This window comes from Schistocerca gregaria, chromosome 7 (genome assembly GCF_023897955.1).
Source record: "Schistocerca gregaria isolate iqSchGreg1 chromosome 7, iqSchGreg1.2, whole genome shotgun sequence".
NCBI classification, from domain to species: domain Eukaryota; kingdom Metazoa; phylum Arthropoda; class Insecta; order Orthoptera; family Acrididae; genus Schistocerca; species Schistocerca gregaria.
This window is the reverse complement of record NC_064926.1, coordinates 506,968,207-506,991,879: the sequence shown is the minus strand read 5'-3', so window position 1 is coordinate 506,991,879 and position 23,673 is coordinate 506,968,207. Positions and strand designations below refer to the sequence as shown.

Sequence of the window (23,673 nt, the reverse complement as noted above, 5' to 3'; positions counted from 1 at the left end):
ATTTTCTCGAGATCAGAGGCAAATAGAGACCTCCTCCCAAGACTTAAAAAAAAAAAACACAAAAAAACAGCATGTTACCTAAATTTCATACGCAGCAACATATGGTGTAATACGCGCCAAACGCAGAATCATAGCGACCCCTTATTTTCGTAGCAAACTTTTTGAGTTTTGCGTGGTGTCTTACTAAAATGTGTACATCACAATAGAAATGGTCATTAGCGAGGTGATGGGCCCTTCGCCACGAAGCTGACATATAACGCAACAATTAAGGCAAAAATCATATACTTACAGTGAATAGTTTCTGTAAAATCGTTTGAGAAAGATAAGAGGTTGCGCGCGCTTCGGTTCTGTCAGCGCAGAGCGTCGCCATTCGGAGCGTACGAAGTATTGTGTACGCGTCGCAATATGCGCTGCACCCGCGCGAATACTGCGGCACGTGCGTGTCGCGCTGTAGTGTCGTGTCACGTCACACGTGCTGTACGCGTCTCAATTTGCGCCTAGCCTAAGCGACGCGAGCAGCGGCTCCGTGGTATGGGGCGTTAACTGCTCGTCGCGAAAGGAATCTTCGTGAGCGTGGGTCCGCGAGGGGCCTAATTTGCAGTTCGGCCGAAAGCTGTCGACCGGCGAGGAGGCTCTGAAAGTCGGCGCGGCTTCCTGCGTCCGTTGAAACTCCTGGCAGCGGGCGGCTGGGCAGGTAATTTGAAAGTGCTGCGTTGGTTGAGTCGTGGGAGTCGTAACACACCAGAAGTTGGTTGTTAACAGATTTTATGAAGATTAATTTAAATCAATTTACTTATTCTTGTTAATTATACCAGCCGTATTTAATTTTTTTTTTTGGGGGGGGGGGGGTGCTTCCCGCCCTTTATTCTCGCCTGCACCCTTAGAAAGGGTGGTCAGTTTGTCCCCTTTTGAGGACTAAAGGGGGGGGGGGGGAGTCATAGTAAATCTGTGGTTCGGATTGCTTCTTTAGTTCTTTCCTCTCCCAGCTTATTCGACTGTTAGCCTCTGCCATGTCCTTGAAAGTCTAAGGCACCAATGACTGTACTGTTTAAAATACAAGGCACTTAGACCTGTTCGTTTGGAACGCCTGCCATAACTAGCATTACTAGACTGACGTGTAAAAGAAAGAAGAAAAATTCCTTTTGCCTCGTGGTGAGAACTAGTCAATTGCATAACGAATTCCTGCTCATTTGGAAGCTGTAACTTACGTGAATTTGTTTTTATGTATATTTGGCTATAGTCAAGCAAGATTGTTAATGTACGCCGTAGTGGATTTTTTATATTGTTTCTAGTCAGCACAAACTGTTGTGTGTTTTTTTTTCAATTTCATACCTTTTAAGGCTTTTACTCAACGTGCTTATGTATTCTATACAGGTAGTTGATTATTAGTGTGTTTTCTTGCCATGCAAAACTTTGCCATTTCATTACGGGTAGAAAATGTTGCCTTGAAAGCAGAACGTTGTAAAACTTCGCAGGCCCTACCTGGCGAGCTTGTGTGTTTGCCGTAAGTTAACTGGCAGAAATTTGTAAAATTTGTTAATGATATTAACTGTGAATGTCCCCCGGTGTGTATGACTCACACGTTTTGGTTTTTCTATTTTGAGAAATTTTGTAAACAGGATTGTCTTTATATGTTGCAGACAAGTTAGATTCTGCGCCATTTAATGAATGGAGTGAAATTCACCTGCAATTTAGCTGAGCTTGAAATATTATACAGCGTCGCGTTGTATACGTTAAATTGCTTGCCTGTACTTGCCTTTTACTGGCGTGAAATTTTTTTGTAATAATTTAATAATTTAAAAGTCCTTTCGTAAATTGTGACTTATTTGTTAAATGATTGTTGTTTTTTCTTAGTCTTAGTCTTACAAGGGGAAGGCCTCAGCCACGGCCAACCGATTCCGCTCAAATTTTGCAGGTCGCTTGTGTACAACCTAAAACGAAGGAATCTAAGATATTTTGGGTCAACAATCCCGTGTTTTTGAGAAAATCACCACTAAAGGTTATGACGAGCAATCGACTCAAAATTGGCGGGATCGATATTGTAAACACTTTTCGCCCACAGCACCGATAACACCGACACGGTAAATCAGAGTGCTCGGTCAGAGGGTTAGCTGCCCTCTGTAATAAAAAGACTGAGTTAATCGATCAACGGCGAACTGAAACGGGTGTCTTGCGAGGTCCGCCACGAGCAGATGCAACGAACGAAATCGAACAAAATGAGATTAAAAAAAAATAGTGCAACGGCCAAGGTAACTGGCTGGCAATCGGAGAACCTGGGTTAGAATAACGAGGAAACCTAGCGGATGTTCTTCTTTTCGTTTTTATTTTTACATATCTCAATTGGTAGGGATAGGAGGGTTAATAAGGTAAGTAAATCAATAAGGAATGATAATAATAAGGTAGGCAAATAAATTTCTCAAACCACTTGTGAGCCGGCCGCGGTGGTCTCGCGGTTCTAGGCGCGCAGTCCGGAACCGTGCGACTGCTACGGTCGCAGGGTCGAATCCTGCCTCGGGCATGGATGTGTGAGATGTCCTTAGGTTAGTTAGGTTTAAGTAGTTCTAGGGGACTGATGACCACAGCAGTTCAGTCCCATAGTGCTCAGAGCCACCACTTGTGATAGTAAACAACTAAAATGTTACTCCAGGTCACTTTAAAATGGCTCTTCCAGTCACAATTACGTGTCCTCCCTTTTCTTCGAACAACTAGATGGATGGTACTTGTCATATAAACATTCGAAACAAATATACTCACGGCACCAAGAACATCTAATGAATCCATCTTCCGACTGCTACACTGTTCCTTCCGAAGAGTCTGCTGAAAATAAACTTGGTTTGCATTTAAAAATATGTCTTTTCGGTCATTATTTATGATGCGTACCACGCATACGATATCATTGCCTTAATAATCGGTGCTGAAAGTTGGTTATGAATTATGCTGTGAATAGTTATTGCATCCGTGTAGTTGTGCAATTCCTCCTGGGTTTCCAGAAGCACACTGCAATTCTGAAGCCTGGAAATAAAGTTTTTAACCTGGCGATAGAAATAAACATCACACGGATGGCACACAGGTGTTCAGTTTGGCGGTTTTACTTTTACTGTGGACGTCGGCTGACCCTCGCCATCTATAAACATAGTATCATATATTGTGACTTCAGGAATCCAATATTAGACCAAACTCGTTATCAGAAACGTATGGTTTTAAAAGATTCTCAAGAAATGTTCCGTTAATCGCATTCCTCAGTTTCCCGGATTTGGAGCAGGTAATGTAAACATTTTTCAACGAGTCGGTTAAACGATTGGCCTTTTCTATAACCCGACCAAACGTAAAATTCGTTTCTTGTAGACACAGGAAAACCTTAGGCAACACTTTTCCATAGTTGTGGTGGCATATTGGGCCTTGCACGAATGTGTTAGTTTGTTTTTACTGCCAACTGCGACAAGGGTTCGCTTTTCTCCCTTATGCGACAACGTGCGTCAAATGTTCACCCGATACTCGCATCCTATTTGATCGGTGTCGATCACGTAACGTAATCATGATTAAAACCGGCCATACGCGACGCCTTTTGCATGCTGAAAAGAGCCGCCACTTTCTGTATATCTTCTATATTTTGTACCTCCGTATGAGAGACGTATTTAGTGACGTGCCGTTGACGAATTTTATACTCCGATTTGAAATTTCTTTCCCAAGATAATGATGCAGCAAACGTAAAAGCCTTGTTGACAGTATATTGAAGCGCTGCAGCTGCAGTCCACTCCTGAAGTATTCTCGTGGTTACATTCTCGTTACAACGAGGTTCGACAAATCGGTCGTATGTCCACTTATTTATCGCTTGGTATTTTTCGTGTCTTGACCCTACTTTAACGATATCACTTTCCCACAATTTCAAGTCCTTCCTTTTCAGGGCTGTTGTTGCTCCATTCTTTTGCAGTCTTTGTTAAGTTCCAATTTGGATGATTCCTGGATAGCGCTATTGCCTTTACTTTTACTTCAAGGGGTATAGCGCCGTAGTTCAATCTTTAGTATCCGGTTCGTAACATTCATCGGGAACAGATGAAGCACACATTCCCAGTGACGTAGAGATTTGCAAAGTGTTATGACCATTTTGCGATTCACTAATCTGGATATCTTCCACTGAATCACCTTCTGCTTCGTGTACATGGTATAGTACTTCAGTATCAACAGAAGTCATTTCGTTCGTCAGCTCCAAACATCCCTCGACAATAGCCGCTCCTATCAATCTGGAACGCCGAAAAACAGAACTGCCTGCTTCCGGTAGTGCACTGATAAACCATCTGTCTTGCAAGGCTTTTACAAACCAGAACACAGCGTCAGTGACTTCCAGCTTACCATCGTCTGTAACAGACTCCCAACTATATATTACAGCGCTATTCGATGCGTGTAGATCCTCCATTATTCAGATGATGCACCTGAACGATATGACACAACAAACTATAACTAGTTACTATGGCATAAACAGACGAGCTAATTACTACAAACGACATACAGACTGGTCATATGTTACTTACAGAAGAACACTGTATTCATTCACAAAACGTATTTCAAAAAATGGTTCAAATGGCTCTGAGCACTATGGGACTCAACTGCTGTGGTCATCAGTCCCCTAGAGCTTAGAACTACTTAAACCTAACTAACCTCAGGACATCACACACATCCATGCCCGAGGCAGGATTCGAACCTGCGACCGTAGCAGACGCACGGTTCCGGACTGCGCGCCTAGGACCGCGAGACCACCGCGGCCGGAAAAACGTTATTTCATTCGGTGTATTAACGATGGATAAATCACTAAATGTATCCGTGAGGTTCGCGGCAGCCTAATGACGGAAAACAACTCTTTCCGATTGACTCCTATAAGTCTGGTGCTGGACACTTTCACTCTTCCAGGTTCACAACTATGATATGACGAAGAGGCAACCGGGACAACATAACTCTCCCCGCGTGCATTCTGTCCCGTGCCTCGCTGTAAACAAGCGTCGCGCGGTTGGTTATCTGTGATCCCTCGTGAGGAATTTGCAGCACTCTTACTCGGATTTGTTTTCATGGGACAAGGCTTGAAAGTTTATCACTTTATTAACTCACGGCGATTGGGAAATTATTGTGCCTACCTTACTATTATCATTCCTTGTTGATTGACTTACCTTATTAATCATCCTATCGGCGCTGTCTGCGAAAAGCGTTTACCATGTGGGTAGAGAAGCGGCAGTTGTAAAAGGCTCTTTCCTCGATATCTGGAAAAGTTTGCGTTTTCGGACCCCATACCTAACGATGAAAAATGCCTATTTACTTTTATCAATCGATCGCGCCGATTTTGAATCGATTGCTCGTCATAACCAGTAGGGGTGATTTTCTCAAAATTGCGGGGGTGTTGACCCAGAATATCTTGGAGTCCTTCGTGTTAGGTCGTACACAAGCGACCTGCGATATTTGAGCCGAATCGGTTGGCCGTGTCTGAGGCCTTCCCAATGTTAGTCTTGCACCAAACTTGAATAAAGAGGGTTACTCAAAGTTGTGTGTAATTTCACGTTATTCCTTGGCACCTACTTCCACTTTGCATGTTGTGTACTGATTGAGATACCAGTAGTAATTTTACGGTTCACTGCGGACCTTACAGACTGTCCCCCTGGGCTGCAGTGCCTTGTGAATGAAGTGACACCTTTGCTCTGGCTGTGCCGTAATAATTGCGCCGCCGGAATCGGCCGTCCCGCGGTCGACTTGTCCTCGCGAGACGCCGACTGTGAAGGGTCAAGGCGCGCGAGCTGGGCGCGGTCCCGGGCGCAGCTGCCTGGTGGCACCTGCGTGCGACAGCCGGGGCGGACCGCAGGAGGCGCGCCTGTCTCTGGTTCGCTGTCACTGCCCGGCCGGCCGGTGGTGGGGGCAGGTCGGCGTCTCGTCCGCGGGGGGAGGGGAGGCGACCGGGGGCGACGCGGCGACATGTCGCCCCACGGCAGTGGCCGACCGCGGGCCGAGCAGACCGCACCGCTCGCGCTGTGTTCACGCCGCAGACGCTGCACCACCGTGCGACGCAGCTTCCGCCCGGCGCGGGACCAGTATGAAAGTGCGCTGACCGATGCGGGATTCCCAGCACTACGTCATCATGGGAACAGGTGGGTGATCGCTTAAGTGTCTGTGTGCGCGCGCGCCTGTGTGTGTGTGTGTTGCGCAGGGCCGAGTGTGGAGTCACGTGCGGATTCTGCTGAACTACGAGAGATCGAACGCCTACAGCGAAAGACAGCCCCATCAGAGTACCTCTCTTTCTCATCGTTGCCAAATAGGGTCGGTTGTTAAACTCTCGCGGTGCTAGCTCTAACTGTGACAACTGTCAAAGCATTACTAATACACAAATAATGATCAAGTTGCCCTCGATGGGGTGGGTGCACGCAACGACTTTGGTTATATTGGGTTAGATAGAGCAGCAATTAGTCGTAGAGTTAAGTTGCTTTAATATGACATTTATAGTCACAACGCAGAACAGATTTCGACCTGTGTCAGGTCATTATCAATGCAGTGCGGAATTGTAGCAGTTGTTCGTGCTCAAGTGAATGCTTACGCAGTTCTGCCATTACTCCATGGTAATGGTTGTATGGTAATGGTTGTAAGTAGTGGTTGAACTGTGCAAGCATTCACTTGAACAACTGCTACAATTCCGCACTGCATTGATAACGACCTGACACATCTGATGTGCGTTGCGACTATAAATGTCATATTAAAGCAAGTCAATTCTACGACTGATTGCTGCTCTATCTAACCCAACAGAAATAATGGTTGTCAGCCGGTTTATAATTGAACGTAGCGACTCACACTTCCATTAAGACGTATCCACCGGATTACGCTGGTGCAATTCTTCGAAACACTGGTGTGCGCAGCTGATTTCTTACTGTGAATGAGGATAACAGCCAGCTACTCTTCTGCACTCTAGTAAGAATAGACACGTTGTGGATAGACATGTCGACAGCCGAATCTGTAGTCGACATATCTCTGAGAGACGGTGTCATTAATGTCTTCTCTCGTAACGACTGATGGCAAAATGCACTTTTTTACCCTGAAGAAGTATTTCCATTCGTTACACACGTCTGAGAGTATCTCGACCAACGCTGATATTTTCAGTTCCACATTACCTTTATTTACACAGTGGCAAGTCCGTTATGCCACTTTTCGACTGGACGGTATCGTGGATTGTGACAGGTACGTGAGTATTACAGTTGAAAAAGGAAGTAATTCGACTTGGCATGTGATGCTCTACACGTAGGTCTCAAGATGCTAAGAATATTAAAATGGCGGTTAACGTGTTGTTCGTGTAAAATAAAGTTTTGTGTTGCTGTGAGTAAGTCGAGTGTACCTGTTTTCTGAGTAGTTTTCAGCCCGTGAATACCATCTGTTAAACTTTTTTTCCATTCTGGCAGTAAATAATGGCAAACTGGTCATTACTGTATCCACTCTGCTGATAAACACCAATGGGGACGTCCAAGGCTCGAGTTTTAACAATCCCAAATTTAGTCGAGTCGACAGAGGTGGAAGATCGAAGCTAGACCACCGGTAGTACAGATCTGCTGCGACTGACTTGATTTCTTTGTTATTGTGCTTTTCCATTTTTTTTTAATGATGTGCTGAATGGTTCTGTGATTTTACTGCTGTCGTTTCTTTTGTTTAATGCGCTGTACGTCTTAAGGGTCCATTAATGAAATTGTCAGACATGAGGTATCACTACTGACAATGAAACGCCTGTATCTGAAACTAAATGTTAATACTGTTAGAGTAAGAACACATAGTGGCCAGTCATAAATCCTTATAGTTGCTAATCACGATGCACTACCGAGAGATACCTGATGAGTTAGACACAGGACTGTCGCCCAAAGATAGCGATAATCATTCGAAACACGGCGAGACTTTCTAATACGAAGTTAATGACTTGGGGAGTGTCATTGTTACTTCGACATTAATGCTTGGTATTTCGAAAGATGCCTTCCAAAAGGCACGCACTGAGATGATCCTAGTTGTATAGTTGTGTGAGAGACGACCTTCGGTGCTTGCGAACTCGGGACAAACAACCACGACTACATAAATCTGGGCTAATGTGCTCACTTATTTTCCGAAGATTATTGCATCTTGCTTCGTCAAACTGGTTACCTTATGCTGTGGTGAAAAGACGTTGTTGCAGCACTTTCGTTTGTTCTTGTCAGTGCCGTCGTCTGCAACAAACGTCTGTTCAATATGTCATTTTATTGTGTGTACGCCCTGTACTGCTCGGCTTCCAGGACTCTATTGCTATGAAATATGACTGGCTTCAGGACGTTAAGCAGGTAGTTGCTACGAAAACCCACAGGTGATTCTCACAGCTCCGCCAAAGAATGTGGGATCGCATTACAGTCGGATGAAAGTTTTACTTTGTTTTCAGCATCTTAGTACGTGCTGTGCAAGTGTTTGTACTCGGATTTCTGTGCGATGAATGAAAACATCGCTGAGAGCTGGTAAAAGTTGGTTTCATGAGTAAGTGACCACACTACCGTTTTTCACAGCTTACAGTCGTATCTTCGAGTGCAACAAAAATTATTACATTAATCCAGCATAGGTGGACTCAATGTTCTCAGCTACTATTCAGGCAATACTGTTGGTTTCACCTACGCTGGATTTAAGTAATAATTTTTGTCGCCCCCGAACAAGCGGCTCTAAGCCGTGAAACACAGGTAGTGTCGTCAATTAAAACCCAGTTTTACCAGCTGTCTGTGTCGTTTTCATTCACCATGACCTTCAGGCGCTGCGAATGCCATGCAGTAAAATTGCTTGCGACTTTTTGTAGTTGTGCTTATAATTCCCTGTCAACGTGCAATCTGTTAACCACGGAGCTAATGTGGCTCATGGCGACTGCTTATCACGTTATTTTACATTTGGATTCTCGAAGTCTGAGACTTAGTTCATTTCGTTACGCGTTTTTAAATTACAAGGTTGTGCGATAACATGTCCACCACTTCACAATAAACAAATAATTGGTCATTTTTCTAAATGTATTCTTTGTTAAGATGTGAGTAGTGACACATGTCAGTAGAGTTCTGTTGCCTTTCACGTTGAATTTTTGTAGGAAAGTTGTTGACGATCATTTTCTGTGCATACGAGATTTTCAGTTACTCTTTCACTTCATAGTAAAACTGCAAAATTTCCGTTCTACCTGGCGTTTAATAACACCGCCAAGATCGTATCCGACTTTGAGTTCATACTCTAAATTTTTGTCAGACTCTTTTCCAATGTCCAATGTCTTCATGCCTTAAAAAGATCATAAAATTTATGCGTGCTCGATATTTTCTTTCCAAACAATATGCTTATAAAAAGGCTTCACTCTGACATCCTGTGGCGCTTGGTTAGGAAATGCATCAGTTTTCTAGTGTCATTTAATGTTGTCGGTTTAAAAACGGCTAGGCCCTAACATTCGGCGTTGAGTTGAATGTTCTGTACGTTGGGAGGACACACTGTCATCTTGGATTCCCTGTTCAAAATATTTTTCGTCCATTCAATGTATCAATCCGTCTTACTGTGTCAGTTCCTTACATATTTTCGAAAATATTTCTCCCGGTAAGAGACACTCGCATGTAACTCCTGTGTCCGTCTGTACGCGCTACAGTGGAACTTAACTTCTTGTACATTAATTCTCTGACATTTACCACGAGAAATGATAGCTCATAGTTTTCGACGTTCTGTGCAAATTATGGCTGGAAAGAGATATGTAGGTGACTCATGTCATGTACGTCATTGTCCCACGTGCAGTAACGTCTGATCGCGGGAAGCAAGTTCTCTCTCGCCCCATCACGCCGCACGCAGCCTCTCCCAAGTCGGGCGAGACGCGAAGGCAGATCAGCGTAGCGTAGCGGAGCTGCGGAGGACATCTAGCGGCACGCTCGCGAACTCGCGGCCCGATCGCGTTTTAACGCCTATAACCCGATTATGTGGCGTGCGCGTTGTTCCCGAATACCAACACGGGCATTACCATCAGTTGTTTCTCAGGGGATACAGATTAGATCACAGGGCACACCTTCGAATTATAGACGCAAAAATATTGTTTATTTTATCTACGACAGCAATCTGGCAACAAACGCAGTTGCCATGCCATTTACATGAAAATCCTACAGTAGTACCTGTTGGTTGGCACCTAGCAAAACTGTCTTATTTTGCGTAAATGATAAGTTTCGACACTGGACTAATAAAAAAAATAGAGAAAAGTTAAGGTGGTGTTAACAATGCAGCACGTGTTCTGCATACTCTTCCCTCGCTTTAGCACAACGTACAAAAGTTTATAAAACCATGAAAAACTGTCACTAAAGTTCTTTCAGCTCCCGCGTCTTATTTGCTTGAATTTCGGTGATGTCGTCTGAGCGATGAACCTTCATGTGAATTTCTGCTCTTCGGTATTTTGTGGTGGGCTCGTATTTGTATCACCAAATCTCGTCACCCGCGGTGATTCATTCCAAAAGAGAACTGTCCGCGTTTTGTACTTCAATCGAGTCGCTGCGGGCATCCACACGTTGTTTTTGTTCTGGAGTCAAGTTGCATGGACTCCGAACCACGGCGTTTGTGTAGATGTAGACGATTCTCTCTCTCCTCAGACGCTGCTGCGTACGTGCAATGACGACAGTACCATTGGAGAAACAACGGTATGTTTATGCTCATCGATTATATTTTGTCACAGTTTCTTGATCATGATGTTTCTGTGTAGGAACACGTGACTCGTATAAAGTTCAAGCAAGGTGCCAAGAAAGTGGACGGCTTCAATGAAAGTCATTTTAATCATTTTACAACAAGCCTTGTCCGATGTGAAAGGAGTAATGAATTACAGATAAAAAAGCTAAGTCTGATCAGGAATCGAATCCGAGGCGTTTTGCATATTACATGAATAATTTGTAGCCATGTCTGTTGGTTTTTTTCAACCAACACTGCTCGCTAAAATTGGTTAAAATGACTTTTACTGATGCCGTCCAATTTCTGGATACCTTGTTTAAACTTCATACGAGTCACATGTTTCTAGACATAAACCACATCATCAAGAAATCGTGGGAAAATAGTATCGTTGAGCATAAACATACAGTGGTTTTTTCAGTGGTGCTGTTGTCTCAGAACGTACGGAAGACAGACAGTATCATACCATGCAAGGGAGTTAAATTGTTCTTTGTTATTAACTAGGATAGGGTCAGTTCTGAAAGTAATTAATTGTCTACACCAAATGGTTGACCTTATGCAACGCTTGTCCGTTTTTGTACGCGATCCCTTAGGTTGTTTCTATACTTTTTCATCCGTCTAACCAGTTAAGAATTGAACGCAGACTGTGGACGTTGTACAGTAATGTGAACGTACACAGTTTGTGTTTTCACTGATAAATATGATTTTCTTTTCTGCCAGACAGCGGTGGGGCTATAATTAGGAAATAATCTTTGTTCATTACTAATTTGTAGACTTGATCATAATGGCTGTGATCCATTGACAAACGAAATGTGGCCCGCAAAATGTTTTCTTAAGGAAAAGTTAGGATTTAAGCAAAATGTGACAAAAACTGGATTCACTGGCAACTCATTTCTCATTTACTGTAATTGTAGACAATGAAGTAGTGTTTTCTGAGCTGCCCGAAGACATTGGGAACGAAGACTGGCATCTGTCCTTCTCTGCGTGTCAGCCGACAAGTGGGATCATGAGACTGTCAACCTGCCACGAGAAGAAGGAAATGTGGATACTTGAGGCACTCCCTACAAATGTATCGTTTCTTGAGAATCTTTGCGAGGGGGATAATGCATTTGTTAAGACAGAAGGCTTGTTTTCGGGTAGCTAGATGAAGCCCATATCGGCGTCCAACTACCGTTGTTTACTGTTACTGTGGATTCGAGAAACTTAAGTCAGACGAATGCTAGAAAATTTCTGTCATCATGGAGTTGGCGTCTTTCTTCTTTCTTCACGTCCAAAAAATTGGCGGTGCTACTGAGACGCCAGTGTCATACTCTCACCATTAGTCCATATTTTTTCAGTGGTCTTCCCCCGACTTCTACCAGGTAATGTTCTAATGTATTTGATCATAATGGCTGATTCACTTGCTTTGTGTTATAGTCTGTTGTGTATGTAGTAACTGAAAGCTACCATTAATTCAGTCCAAACATCACGGCAGCAATAAACTACCTCTTGTCATTCCTTAACGGTGGCTGATTTGCACGCTTGTAAAAAACACTTATTTGATAATGCCACAGAATAACAAATATGTGGCAAAACAATAAGAAATAACAAATTTCAGTTATTAAAAGTATTATACAAAATGATATTTTGGTACAATCTGATGCGTGATACTTGGTATCCTAAACATAATGCGATGATGGATCAGCAACTTTGTCACTACAAGCCATAACTGCGCTGACATTAGATAATCCGATTACTCCACAAATAGCGACTGCTAAGATGTAACGTAGTCTAAGATACTGTAGCGAACTAAACTGCAGGCACTGAAGTGCACTGTCTAACTGCTGGCTCCTAATTGTGTGACTGCTGGTGCAGAACTGTCAGAGTGTTCGTGGCACATCGTGTTTTGATGCATATCAGGCGGAAGTATTTCCATGTCCATCAGCAGGCCCATTTGGTGGAAGCAAAGTAGTCCATGGTTGATGGGGTTCCCTGTTGGCTGCTGTTCACACCATCTGCAGATCTACGCTACGCACTGGAGGATGTGACATGCAAGCAGGGGGAGGTCCGTGTTTGTGAGGGTCATCTAGTGTCGCTTGTTTGGTGTGTTGTTGTGGTCTTCAGTCCAGAGACTGGTTTGATATGCAGCTCTCCATGCTACTCTATCCTGTGCAAGGTTCTTCATCTCCCAGTACCTACTGCAACCTACATCCTTCTGAATCTGTTTAGTGTATTCATCTCTTGGTCTCCTTCTGCGATTTTTACCCTCCATGCTGCCCTGCAATACTAAATTAGTGATCCCTTATGCCTCAGAATGTGCCCTACCAACCGATACCTTCTTCTAGTCAAGTTGTGCCACAAATTTCGCTTCTCTCCAGTTGTCTAAACTATTTATCGTCCATGTTTCACTTCCATATATGTCTACAATCCATACAAATACTTTCAGAAACGACTTCCTGACACTTAAATCAATACTCGATGTTAACAAATTTCTCTTCTTCAGAAACGCTTTCCTTGCCATTGTCAGTCAACATTTTGTATCCTCTCTACTTCGACCATCATCAGTTATTTTGCTCCCCAAATAGCAGTATTTACTACTTTAAGCGTCTCAGTTTCTAATCTAATTCCCGCAGCATCACCCGATTTAATTCTATTACATTCCATTATTCTCGTTTTGATTTTGTTGATGTTCATCCTATATCCTCCTTTCAAGACCATGTCCATTCCTTTTAGCTGCTCTTCCAAGTCCTTTGCTGTCTCTGACAGAATTACAATGCCATCGGCGAACCTCAAATTTTTTATTTCTTCTCCGTGGATTTTAATTCCTACTCCAAATTTATCTATTGTTTCCTTTACTGCTTGCTCAATATGCAGATTGACTAACATCGGGGAGAGGCTATAACCCTGTCTCACTACCTTCCCAACCACCGCTTCCCTTTCATGCCCATCGACTCTTATACCTGCCATCTGGTTTCTGTAGAAATTTTAAATAGCCTTTCGATTCCTGTATTTTACCCCTGCCACCTTCAGAATTTGAAAGAGAGTATCGATTCATGTCTGAATGCAGACCGAAGTGGCGCAGTGGTTAGCACACTAGACTCGCATTCGGGAGGACGACGGTTTAAACCTGCGTCTGGCTATCCTGATTTAGGTTTCCCGTGATTTCCATAAATCGCTTCAGGCAAATGCTGGGGTGGTTTCTTTGAAAGGGCGCGGCCGACTTCCTTCCTCATCCTTCCATAATCCGAAGGGACCAATGACTTCGCTGTTCGGTTACCTCCCTCAAATCAACCAACCAACTAACTGTGCCAGAATTTCTTCATCACAAACTGGCCCACATCGGCCAGTCCTGCGCTTTACTCATGGAGTGAATGGAGGTAGAATCCAGTGAGAGAGGCTTCAAGTGACAGGCACATACCCATGCTGTCACTCCCACTAAGCCGATCTTTTGTCGTTCGAGCTGTCGGACATTATCCTGTGGCTACCTCTGTGTCTACCTTGTTGCATAAATATCCGTTCTTCTTAGAGTACTAATGCTGCCGATGTCCCATATCGTCTGAACACTGTCGAAACGTACGTGTGCAGGTGAAGTTCTGCTCTGAAGAAGGTCTTATCAAATATGCGCCGCTGGGTTGCAGATGTTAGCCACCCCACGACCACATAACCGTTCGCTGCAATGTCATTTGGACGTTCTTCACAGAATGAGAATTCCAGAAACATGTGTTGTAAATGAAACTTCCTGGCAGATTAAAACTGTGTGCCGGACCGAGACTTGAAATCGGGACCTTTGCCTTTCGCGGGCAATATCCGCAATATCCTTTCTTTCAGGAGTGCTAGTTCTGCAAGGTTCGCAGGAGATCTTCTGTAAAGTTTGGAGGGTAGGAGACGAGGTACTAGCAGAAGTAAAGCTGTGAGGACGGGGCGTGAATCGTGCTTGGATAGCTCCGTTGGTAGAGCACTTCCCAGCGAAAGTCAAAGGTCCCGTGTTCGAGTCTCGATCCGGCACACAGTTTTAATGTGCAAGGAAGTTTCATATCAGCGCACACTCCGCTGTAGAGTGAAAATTTCATTCTATGTGTTATAGATGCTGTAAAGGTCTACACAATTTTGTCTACGAAAGTTACATTTTTTAAAGTTTCTGGCCCTTATTGTTGCGAATGTTACCTTTAGCTATTCGGCATGCTTGCCGCATGTGTATCCAAGCCCGAAACGCTTGACGTACGTGACATTAAAGACGCTACGCCTTAGTCCGTTGCAGTAAATTTTAGTTTCGCCATGTGGTCCACAAGCACATCAAATGTTCAAATGTATGTGAATTCCTAAGGGACCAAACTATTTAGGTCACCGGTCCCTAGACTTACAGCCGTCCGGAGTGGCCGAGCGGTTCTAGGCGCTACAGTATGGAACAGCGCGACCTCTACGGTCGCAGGTTCGAATCCTGCCTCAGGCATGGATGTGTCTGATGTCCTCAGGTTAGTTAGGTTTAAGTAGTTCTAAGTTCTAGGGGACATGACCTCAGTAGTTAAGTCCCATAGTGCTCAGAGCCATTTTTTTAACCTAGACTTACACACAACTCAAACTAACTTATAATAAAAACAACACACACATCGATGCCCGAGGGAGGACTCGGAAACTCCGGCGGGAGGCGCCGCGCAGTCCAGGACATATCGAGTAGATGGAACGTATTGCTTTGATAGCTGTAAACAATCGCTAACCGTCGCAGCTGCGTGCGGCACGTTTGGTGAGAGTGTGACGGAGCTTTCGCTCGCTTGTTACAGATGAAGGCTGCGGTGACGTCATGACGGCGGAGGAAAAGGCGGCGGAAATGAGGGAAGAGCTGGGAGACTGCACGCTGCCCCAGTCGACCGTCCAGTCGGAGAAAACCTCCACCACGGTAAGCGTCCAGCCTGCGTCTGTTAGGCACTCGTGTCGGTGTCGCGGTCTTCACTCCGAAGACTGGTTTGGTGCAGCTGTCGACGCTACTACGTGGTCAAGGCTCTCCGTCGCTGGATAGCTAGTGCACCCTACATCCGTTTCACCGTGCTTCTGTATGTAAGGCCGGTATTACACTATCAAATTTCTTTGACAAAGATATTTGATGGTGTAATAGGGAACTTTGTCGTCCAATATTTGATCAAATCTAGGTCCTCGCTGTAGATTTGATCAAAGAAGCCGTTTGTCTTCTGTTCACTGCAGTGTGACATGTTACCGCATGGTGCGCTAGCATCGCTGCAGCATTCTGTCGTCCGTAGCGTATTTATGAGCATTGGCGGTAAATACAATTGGTGTATGCCGACAACTAAAAAATTAATAGAGATGTATGAAGCTGATGAGGCGCTCTAAAACATGAGGCGCCCTGAATACCAAAATAGATTAAGGAGATTGGAGACCTGACCTGACCTAACCTAACCTAACCTAACATAACCTAACCTTCTCCTGTATCAAGGAATCGGAGTATTACAGTGAGCCTGTCTTCTGCAGATGTAGCAGCTCTTAAATGAATATTGTGCTTTGTGATATGAGGATACACTTCACTGAGCGCATACAGAAATGTATGCTCGTCCATTCTTAAATATTTGATGTACGACGTCCTCCAATATAAGCTCACGTAACAAGTTTTGGTGAATGCCTTTGTCGTGTAGTCGTAAAACCCACGGCTTCACCCATATTAGATTAGTTTTTCGTTCCATAGACCCGTGCTGAGGAGATCCTCGTGGATGTGGAACATGTCAATTTTTTTTAAGCCGAAATAACAATACTAATAGTATGAATATATACAATACAACATTTGTTTCTATTAAAAATCTCGTCAGTGGAGTAAAAGGAGTTGGTCACTAGTAAGTCTTTTAGGCTCCTTTGAAACTGATCTTTATTTGTAGCTAAATTTTTTTTATGTTTGCTGGCAAATTATTGAAGATGAGTGTGCCTAAGTAGTGGACCCCTTTTTGAACTGAAGTGAGTGCTTTTAAGTCCTTGTGAAGATCATTTTTGTTCCTGGTATTGTATGTATGAACTGAGTTATTTCTTGGAAAAAGATATACTTTATTTAGAACAAATTTCATTCAGGAGTGAATATACTGAGCGGCAGTAGTTAGTATAGCCAGTTCTTTCAAGAGGTTTCTACGGGACGTCCGTGAATTGACTCCACAAATAATACGTATTCCATGCTTTTTGACTCCAAAAACTTTTGTTTGACTTGAAGAGTTACCTCAAAATATTATATCATATGACATTATGGAAAGAAAGTAGGCAAAGTATGCAAGATTTTTTTAATTTTTATGTCGCCTATGTCTGCTAACACTCGAATTGCAAATACAGATTTGTTAAGGCGTTTCTGCAGTTCTGTGGTGAGTTCCTCCCAACTGTGTTGTAATCCCAGGAATTTAAGTCTGTCAACCTCGTATGTATGGTTCCTTCCCCCCCCCCCCCCCACTTCTCTTCCGCATGTGCACACAATGCAATTGCTGCGGTTAATGACAAGTTGTTGTTGGCAGCTATCTTGAACTTTGACGAAAAATATGATGACAGTGTAATACCCCTTCTAGCGCTACGTCAAAGATCTTTGACAAATATCTCGATCAACCCATCTAATATTCAACATTCTTCTGGTGGCGCCACGTTTCAGAAGCTTCTGTTCTCTTCTTGTCGAAACTCTTTCTCGTCCACATTCCACTTTCGTACACGCTCACACTTCAGACAAATCTGCTCTCAAAAGAGCATTCTTGCCAAGATTTACTTGCTATTTCCTCTCATCATCAGTTACTCTGCTACCCAATAGCTACTTTTAGAGTCTCATTTTCCAATTTAATTCCCTCGGTATTACCCGGTTTAAGCCGAGTACAATCCATTAACTTTGCTTTTCTTTTCCTGCGTTCATTTTTTCAAGACGCTATTTCCATACAATTGGTCTTCTAAGTCCTTTCCCGTCTCTGAGATAATTTCAATGTCAGGGACAAACCTCTAAGCTTTTACTTCTTCTCCATGAACTGCAGTTGTCATAGTTTTTTTTCCCTCCACTAAACATTTGTATCGCTACAACAAATCGTGTTTCTTCGAAAATCAACTACAATGATAATAATCTTATTGTTACATTCGAGGAAAGCAATCGTGCTGAACTGGTCACATATTTATCAATACGCACACGCATGTATCGAAGTGAAGTCGTGACGCAGTATACCTGCTTCGAATAACGCACATTTTTTGAAGGGTCAGTAGAAAACAGCTGTCTCCCCTATTCGTGGAAAGGGCTGATGTTGCCTGCTTTCCTACTCGCTGTGTTGAGCACTATGGGACTTTAAACTAATTAATCCTAACTAACCTAAGGACATCACACACAGCCATGCCCGAGGCAGGATTCGAACCTGCGACCGTAGCAGTCGCTCGGGTCCAGACTGTAGCGCCTAGAACCGCACGGCTAAGATTAACGTACCAAGACCAAAGGAACTTCAGATTGTCAATTGTAAACAGCATCCAGAATGAAGTTACGTGATGTCTGGTCACCGTCAACCTGCTACTCTAAGCGTGCAAGTGACATTTCTATAGTCTGACCCAACGGCAGAAGATAAACACGCCACTATGAGACCACGAGACATATTGCTGACATTCGCCTACTTCGTTAGAGCGACAAGTCGAATAATCTGATGGTGTGTGTACTAAAGGTCTTACAGTGCCCACACCACACAATGTGTCGTCCCTTGGTCATGAAAAAATGGAAAGCTGTTTGTTGGTTTAATTAATTTGCCGCCAGAGAAATCTTCCCCTACCGGTTTAACTACTCCTCATACGAAAAAATGACATTAAGGTAAAATATTTGTTTTTATGTCCCCTACAACCTCCCAGAATTTGGCGGTTTAAATACTGTTCACCCTGTAGATGCTGATGTACTAGAGCAACATGCTGAATATGAGTAAACCGCGTGACTAGTCGGATGTGACTCGCTGTCGACCACAGCCTTGGAGAAGTCTCCGGGATCACAGGACGAGAACGTGATTCCGCGCAGCGATAACGTTGGAGCGCTTCCCACCGGCCAGAATCGCCGTTAATGAAGTCCGGCGACGCCCCCGCGGTTGCATAAAAGCTGCTGATGAGCCGGAGCGGGACGGGGAGAGAAGTGAAAATCAAGAAGAGGAGCAGCCGGCGTCGGGCAGCCGCCCCGGCTCGCGTCTCTGTGTGTGTCGCGGGGGCGCAGGCGGCGGCGGCGGCGGCGGCCGGTGCGACAAAAGCGGCCAGAGTGACAGCGAGAGGGCGCGCACTCGCCCGCACACACCCACTGTGTAACAAGGCGACAGCCGACAATGGGATCGGTCGAGTCAGCGCGCTGATTGCCGCCGGCGGCGTTAATGATGCCACCACAAAGCGGCCGGCCCATTTGACTGTCGGCCCATTTGACTGCCGCCAGCTGCCCCAGGTATTCGTGGCCACTCGACGCGGGACACCGCGGCGGCGGGCATCCGGCGTGGGATGTCGTTGATTGCGTGTAATAAACGCCCGGCCGACCGCCGCGTCCGCCAACAAGACTTTAATGGGCTGCCCTTATCTACTCCAGCTTCGCAGGTAGGATAGAGCCGTTGGGGGGGAGGGTGGAAGGCGGGGGAGGACGGTTGTTTTCTCTGTTGCGAGGCTCCGGCTCACGACTGCTGCGGTGCGTCTGAATGCGTGTCGCGTAGTGGTACCGGGAGATGGGAACGGAGAGGGGGGCAGGTGGTGGGGGGGGGGGGAAGGGGGGAACTGCAGGAAGGAGCCCTGCAACCGCCGGTGCGGCGACCTCAAGAGCCCCCCAGCCCGCTTCGCTTATTTAGGGTCCCGCGCCGGTCGTGACGACCTGTCGACAAAAGCGATGAGGCGGCACGAACGGAAACAATAGCCCGTATTCTGCCTCGGCCGGCGTCATTATCGCAGTAAACACGAGCGGCGCTGCCGCTCTCGGTGGCGACGGCTTCCCAGGTTCCTCTGCGTCTCTGCAGGTGCCCGGGACACACCAAGTCCAAACGGCGCAGCGCTGCACTCTTCCACTGTACGTGCAACAAAGGCTTGAAGCGTGATCCGATTGGTTGCACTGTGCGAGTCACTGCAAACTGCTTCACCGGGCCGGGGTCAAAGGCAGCATTACCGCGGAACCGCAGAGCGCCGCGAAAGCCGGCACACAACAACTGGACTGTTGTTCTCTGTACCGCCTCAAAAGCGAGCAAAGTCTCACAGCGGCTGTGGCGTGGGAAACGTCGTCACCTGCACCCATGCAAAGGTAGATTCCACCGAACTGTCCAAGAATGAAGTTACGGTGTTGCTCGAAGAAATATAGCAACCAGCCCGTCGTCATAGAGGGTACTTCTAAAACAGGGCCTAATTTCATGTCTGTATGACTCGTGTGCAGGTAGTAAAAGAATATCGTCTTCCCCCCAAAGATTCACATTTCAGTTCAAGAAGCATCTCCGTAATACTAGTGTTTTGATCGAACCTACAGCTGAACGCCTTTTAATTGCGGTCGGCCAGAGTAGCCGAGCGCTTCTAGGCGCTCCAGTCTGGAACCGCGCGACCGCTACGGTCGCAGGTTCGAATCTTGCCTCGGGCATGGTTGTGTGTGATGTCCTTAGGTCAGTTAGGTTTAAGTAGTTCTAAGTTCTAGGGGACTCATGACCTCAGAAATTAAGTCCCATATGCTCAGAGCCATTTGAGCGATTTTAATTGCGTACGTCTCCTGTAATTCGATCTGGTAGGGATCCCAAACACTCAGCAGTACCGTGCTGAAGAATGGTTCGCATTAGTATTGTATACGCTGTCTCCGTTGCAGATGAGCTACACTTTCCCACAGCTCTCCCAATAACCCAAAGTGGACCTTCCGGCTTGCGTAATACCGACCTCACGTCCTCGTTTAATTTCATATCGCTTTTCAACTTAACGAGGATATTTCATCGATGTGTCAAGTACCACACTAGTCATACTGTATTCGAACATAGCAGGATAGTTCCCACGTGCTATTCACATGTCTGGAAATACGTGGTTTCCGACTTCCGACCATGAAACCACACCAAAGTCGTCGTCGTCTGCCCCCCCCCCCCCCCCCCCCACAGGTAGTTGATTTTGAAACAACTGTGCTTGTAAGAGCGGCAGGAGAGTATCACAAACAACGCACTGGAAATCATAACAGGTTAGCGATGAGTGAGGGGATACGTTTCACTCGAATAACTCGAATACCGTGTGCTCCATTGAAAACGTACCCGATTACAAAATTTAACTACAGTAAATTTCCTACAAAAAAAAAAAAAAAAAGGCTCAAATGGCTCTGAGCACTATGGCACTTAACTTCTGAGGTCATCAGTCCCCTTGAACTTAGAACTACTAAAACGTAACTAACCTAAGGATATCACACACATCCATTCCCGAGCAGGACCGTAGCGGTCGCGCGGTACCTACAAAAAGGTTCTAATCAATTTTCTGTATAGGACTAATAGTTTACGTGTAGTGAGTTAAAGAATAGGAAAATCTTGCACACGGTTTATGAAGGCGAGCTGTAACACTGTGGATTGCTTCAAACGACAGCGGAACAGCTAGCTGAATAGCCCGTTATAATACCTCTAGTCAGAAATGCACGTACGTCTCAGGTGTATACCATAAGGAAACTAATGTAAAATATTTGATGACCAATAATCGCTCCTTGTGGAATGTAAATACTTTTGAGCCAAAAATACTCAATAATTTTTCAGAAAGTAAATAAAACAATCCAATTAAAAATAACACATAAAGTGCTGAAACGTGTTTGGGCACTAACAAAGCTATGAAACGGTGTCTTGTTTAAAGTGGAATATCCCTCGAGTAACTGGTTACTGACGTAACACTTGTCCACGGTGAGTTTTGTATGTACGTGCGTCTCGTGGCGTCCGTTGCGCAGTATTTCTTGAAAAGGAGCCACGCCTGTAGACACAAACAACGCTGCACCAGGAACCGTGCGGCCGGTGCAGCACACCGGCTCCATGACTCTGTGCGGGGACCGCCACAGCTTCCTCGGCTGCGACAATGGCGTGAAAGCCATTATGAGCGGTGCCTTCTGCACGAGCCCTCATTCCTTATGCAGGCGTCTTGCCCTCCGACTTGAGACGCCCTGGCGCATACTCGCGCCCTTTCTCTCGCCCTGCGAGTGCCCTGTCCGCCCAACCCGTCCTGCAACTCCGACCTTACCTTGCAGACCAGCGCAGAACTTGACCGAGGTTGTACCCAGCAACGAGTAGAGTAGAATTTTATCTTCCGTAACTGCCTCGCCGTAGGCCATCACAACACAGTTAACCGCTTCCAAACGTCAAACGGATACAGAAACGGCGGATATGGAAACGAGTAATCGAAGAACTGGAAAGTGGCATCCTGCAGAAGATCGGCCGTTGGATTCGATACGGTACCTGTTGGCTTCCATGTGAGGAATAACTGGCCGCTCTTCTAAGAACGCGACACTTATCTGCATCTCTACTCGGAAAGCCACTTCAGGGTGTGAGCTGGAGGATCTTTCTGGTACTTGTTCTCCCTTGTCTTCTTCCATATGCGAACGAAACGTCCAGAGAACGACTTCTTGAAAGCCTCTGAATTGGCTCTAATACCTCTGATTTACTCGTTGTGGTTATTTCGCGAAATGAAAGTTGGGAGGAAGTAGTATATAGCCCGACTTTCCTTAGTATGTAAGTTTTTCGAATTTCAACACCAAACCTCTCCGTGAAACACACCATCTCTAATTGGATGACGCTTTTGGACTCATTAAATTATCCCGATACGAAACACACAACTCCTGATCGAATCTTCTCTGCCTGTTCTAGTGATTCAACGTGGTAAGGGTAACGTACTGATCTGCAATACTCAGGGATCCGCATTCCGTAAGCCACTGCTTTGGTGGATAAATTACGGTTTATTACGAGTATTTCATTGAACTCCAACGTGTCATCTGCAGATTTTACAGTTACCTTTATGTGTTTGCTAATTGAGTAACCTGCGGTGCCCGGGTATGTATTTATTCCAGCCTTCTATTAGTCAATCTCCTCCTTCCCCCCCCCCCCCCCTCCCCCCCAGGTTCCTCTCCACCACTTTCTTTTCTCTGTTCATCTACTCCTCCCTATTCACCCTCCACGTTATCACGCTTAACCCCGCAGCTTATCTTTCCAGATTGTAACTAGTACGTGTACCAAATTTCGTTGAAATCATATGAATGCGTGGTGTCTAGTGAACATGGAGGAAATGGACGGGGAATGCGGGCAGATGGCACTCGATGGGAAGTTAATCGGCCGTGAGGCATGTCGAGATGGTGCGTTCAGTAGAGATGACGCTATGTCCCAGATGGGACAGTGGTTAACGCACCTGCCTAGTAAACAGGACATCCCGGTCCGATACACATTTTCACCCGTCCCGACGCAGCTGACAGCAGCGGTCCCCTCCCCTTTCTTTCTTTCCTTCCCTTTCTTCCCCTTCAATTTACATATAGGTTGAAATTGTTCCAACGGTTTAGGATAAGCTATTTACTCGTGGCTTTTCCTGCATACGCATGTATCAAATAAATTCCCCTTGATTTAATATATTTCTCACGTATTTCTACAGCCATCAAAAGAAGTTCTGCATGATCTCGGTTCCGAGAGTTCCGGAACCTGTACAGAAAATTGGAGTAGAGATCAACATAAACATCATTTCCGCCCTTTTTATTGCTCATGAAAACCACGCATTGCAGTTGTACCACCATACAGCGAGACGTTCAGAGCTCGTGGTCCATACTGCTGTATACACCGGTACCTCAAATACCCAGCAGCACGTCCTCTTGCATTGCTGCATGCCTGTATTCGTCGTGGCATACTATCCACAAGTTCATCAAGGCACTGTTGGTCCAGATTGTCCCACACTGCAACAGCGATTCGGTGTGGATCCCTCAGAGTGGTTGGTGGGTCACGTCGTCCGTAAACAGCACTATTCAATTTATCCCAGGCATGTTCGATAGGTTTCAGGTCTGGAGAACATGCTGTCGTTATCTTGAAGTAAGTCATTCACAAGATG

General features: G+C 45.2%; 1 protein-coding gene across 2 annotated transcripts in view; it reads left to right on the top strand.

Annotated features, from left to right (window-relative positions):
- The first annotated feature begins 5,907 nt into the window (after positions 1-5,907).
- Positions 5,908-23,673, top strand: part of LOC126281987 (zinc finger protein basonuclin-1-like) — a 175,011-nt gene continuing 157,245 nt past the window's right edge. Inside the window, exons 1-2 of one of the 2 annotated variants that reach the window (XM_049981370.1) lie at positions 5,908-6,125; positions 15,438-15,553. In XM_049981370.1, the coding sequence (XP_049837327.1) occupies positions 6,089-6,125; positions 15,438-15,553 (153 nt within the window). In that variant the 5' untranslated portion in view covers positions 5,908-6,088. The remainder of the gene's footprint in view (positions 6,126-15,437; positions 15,554-23,673) is intronic. The other variant, XM_049981371.1, reaches the window with a different exon arrangement.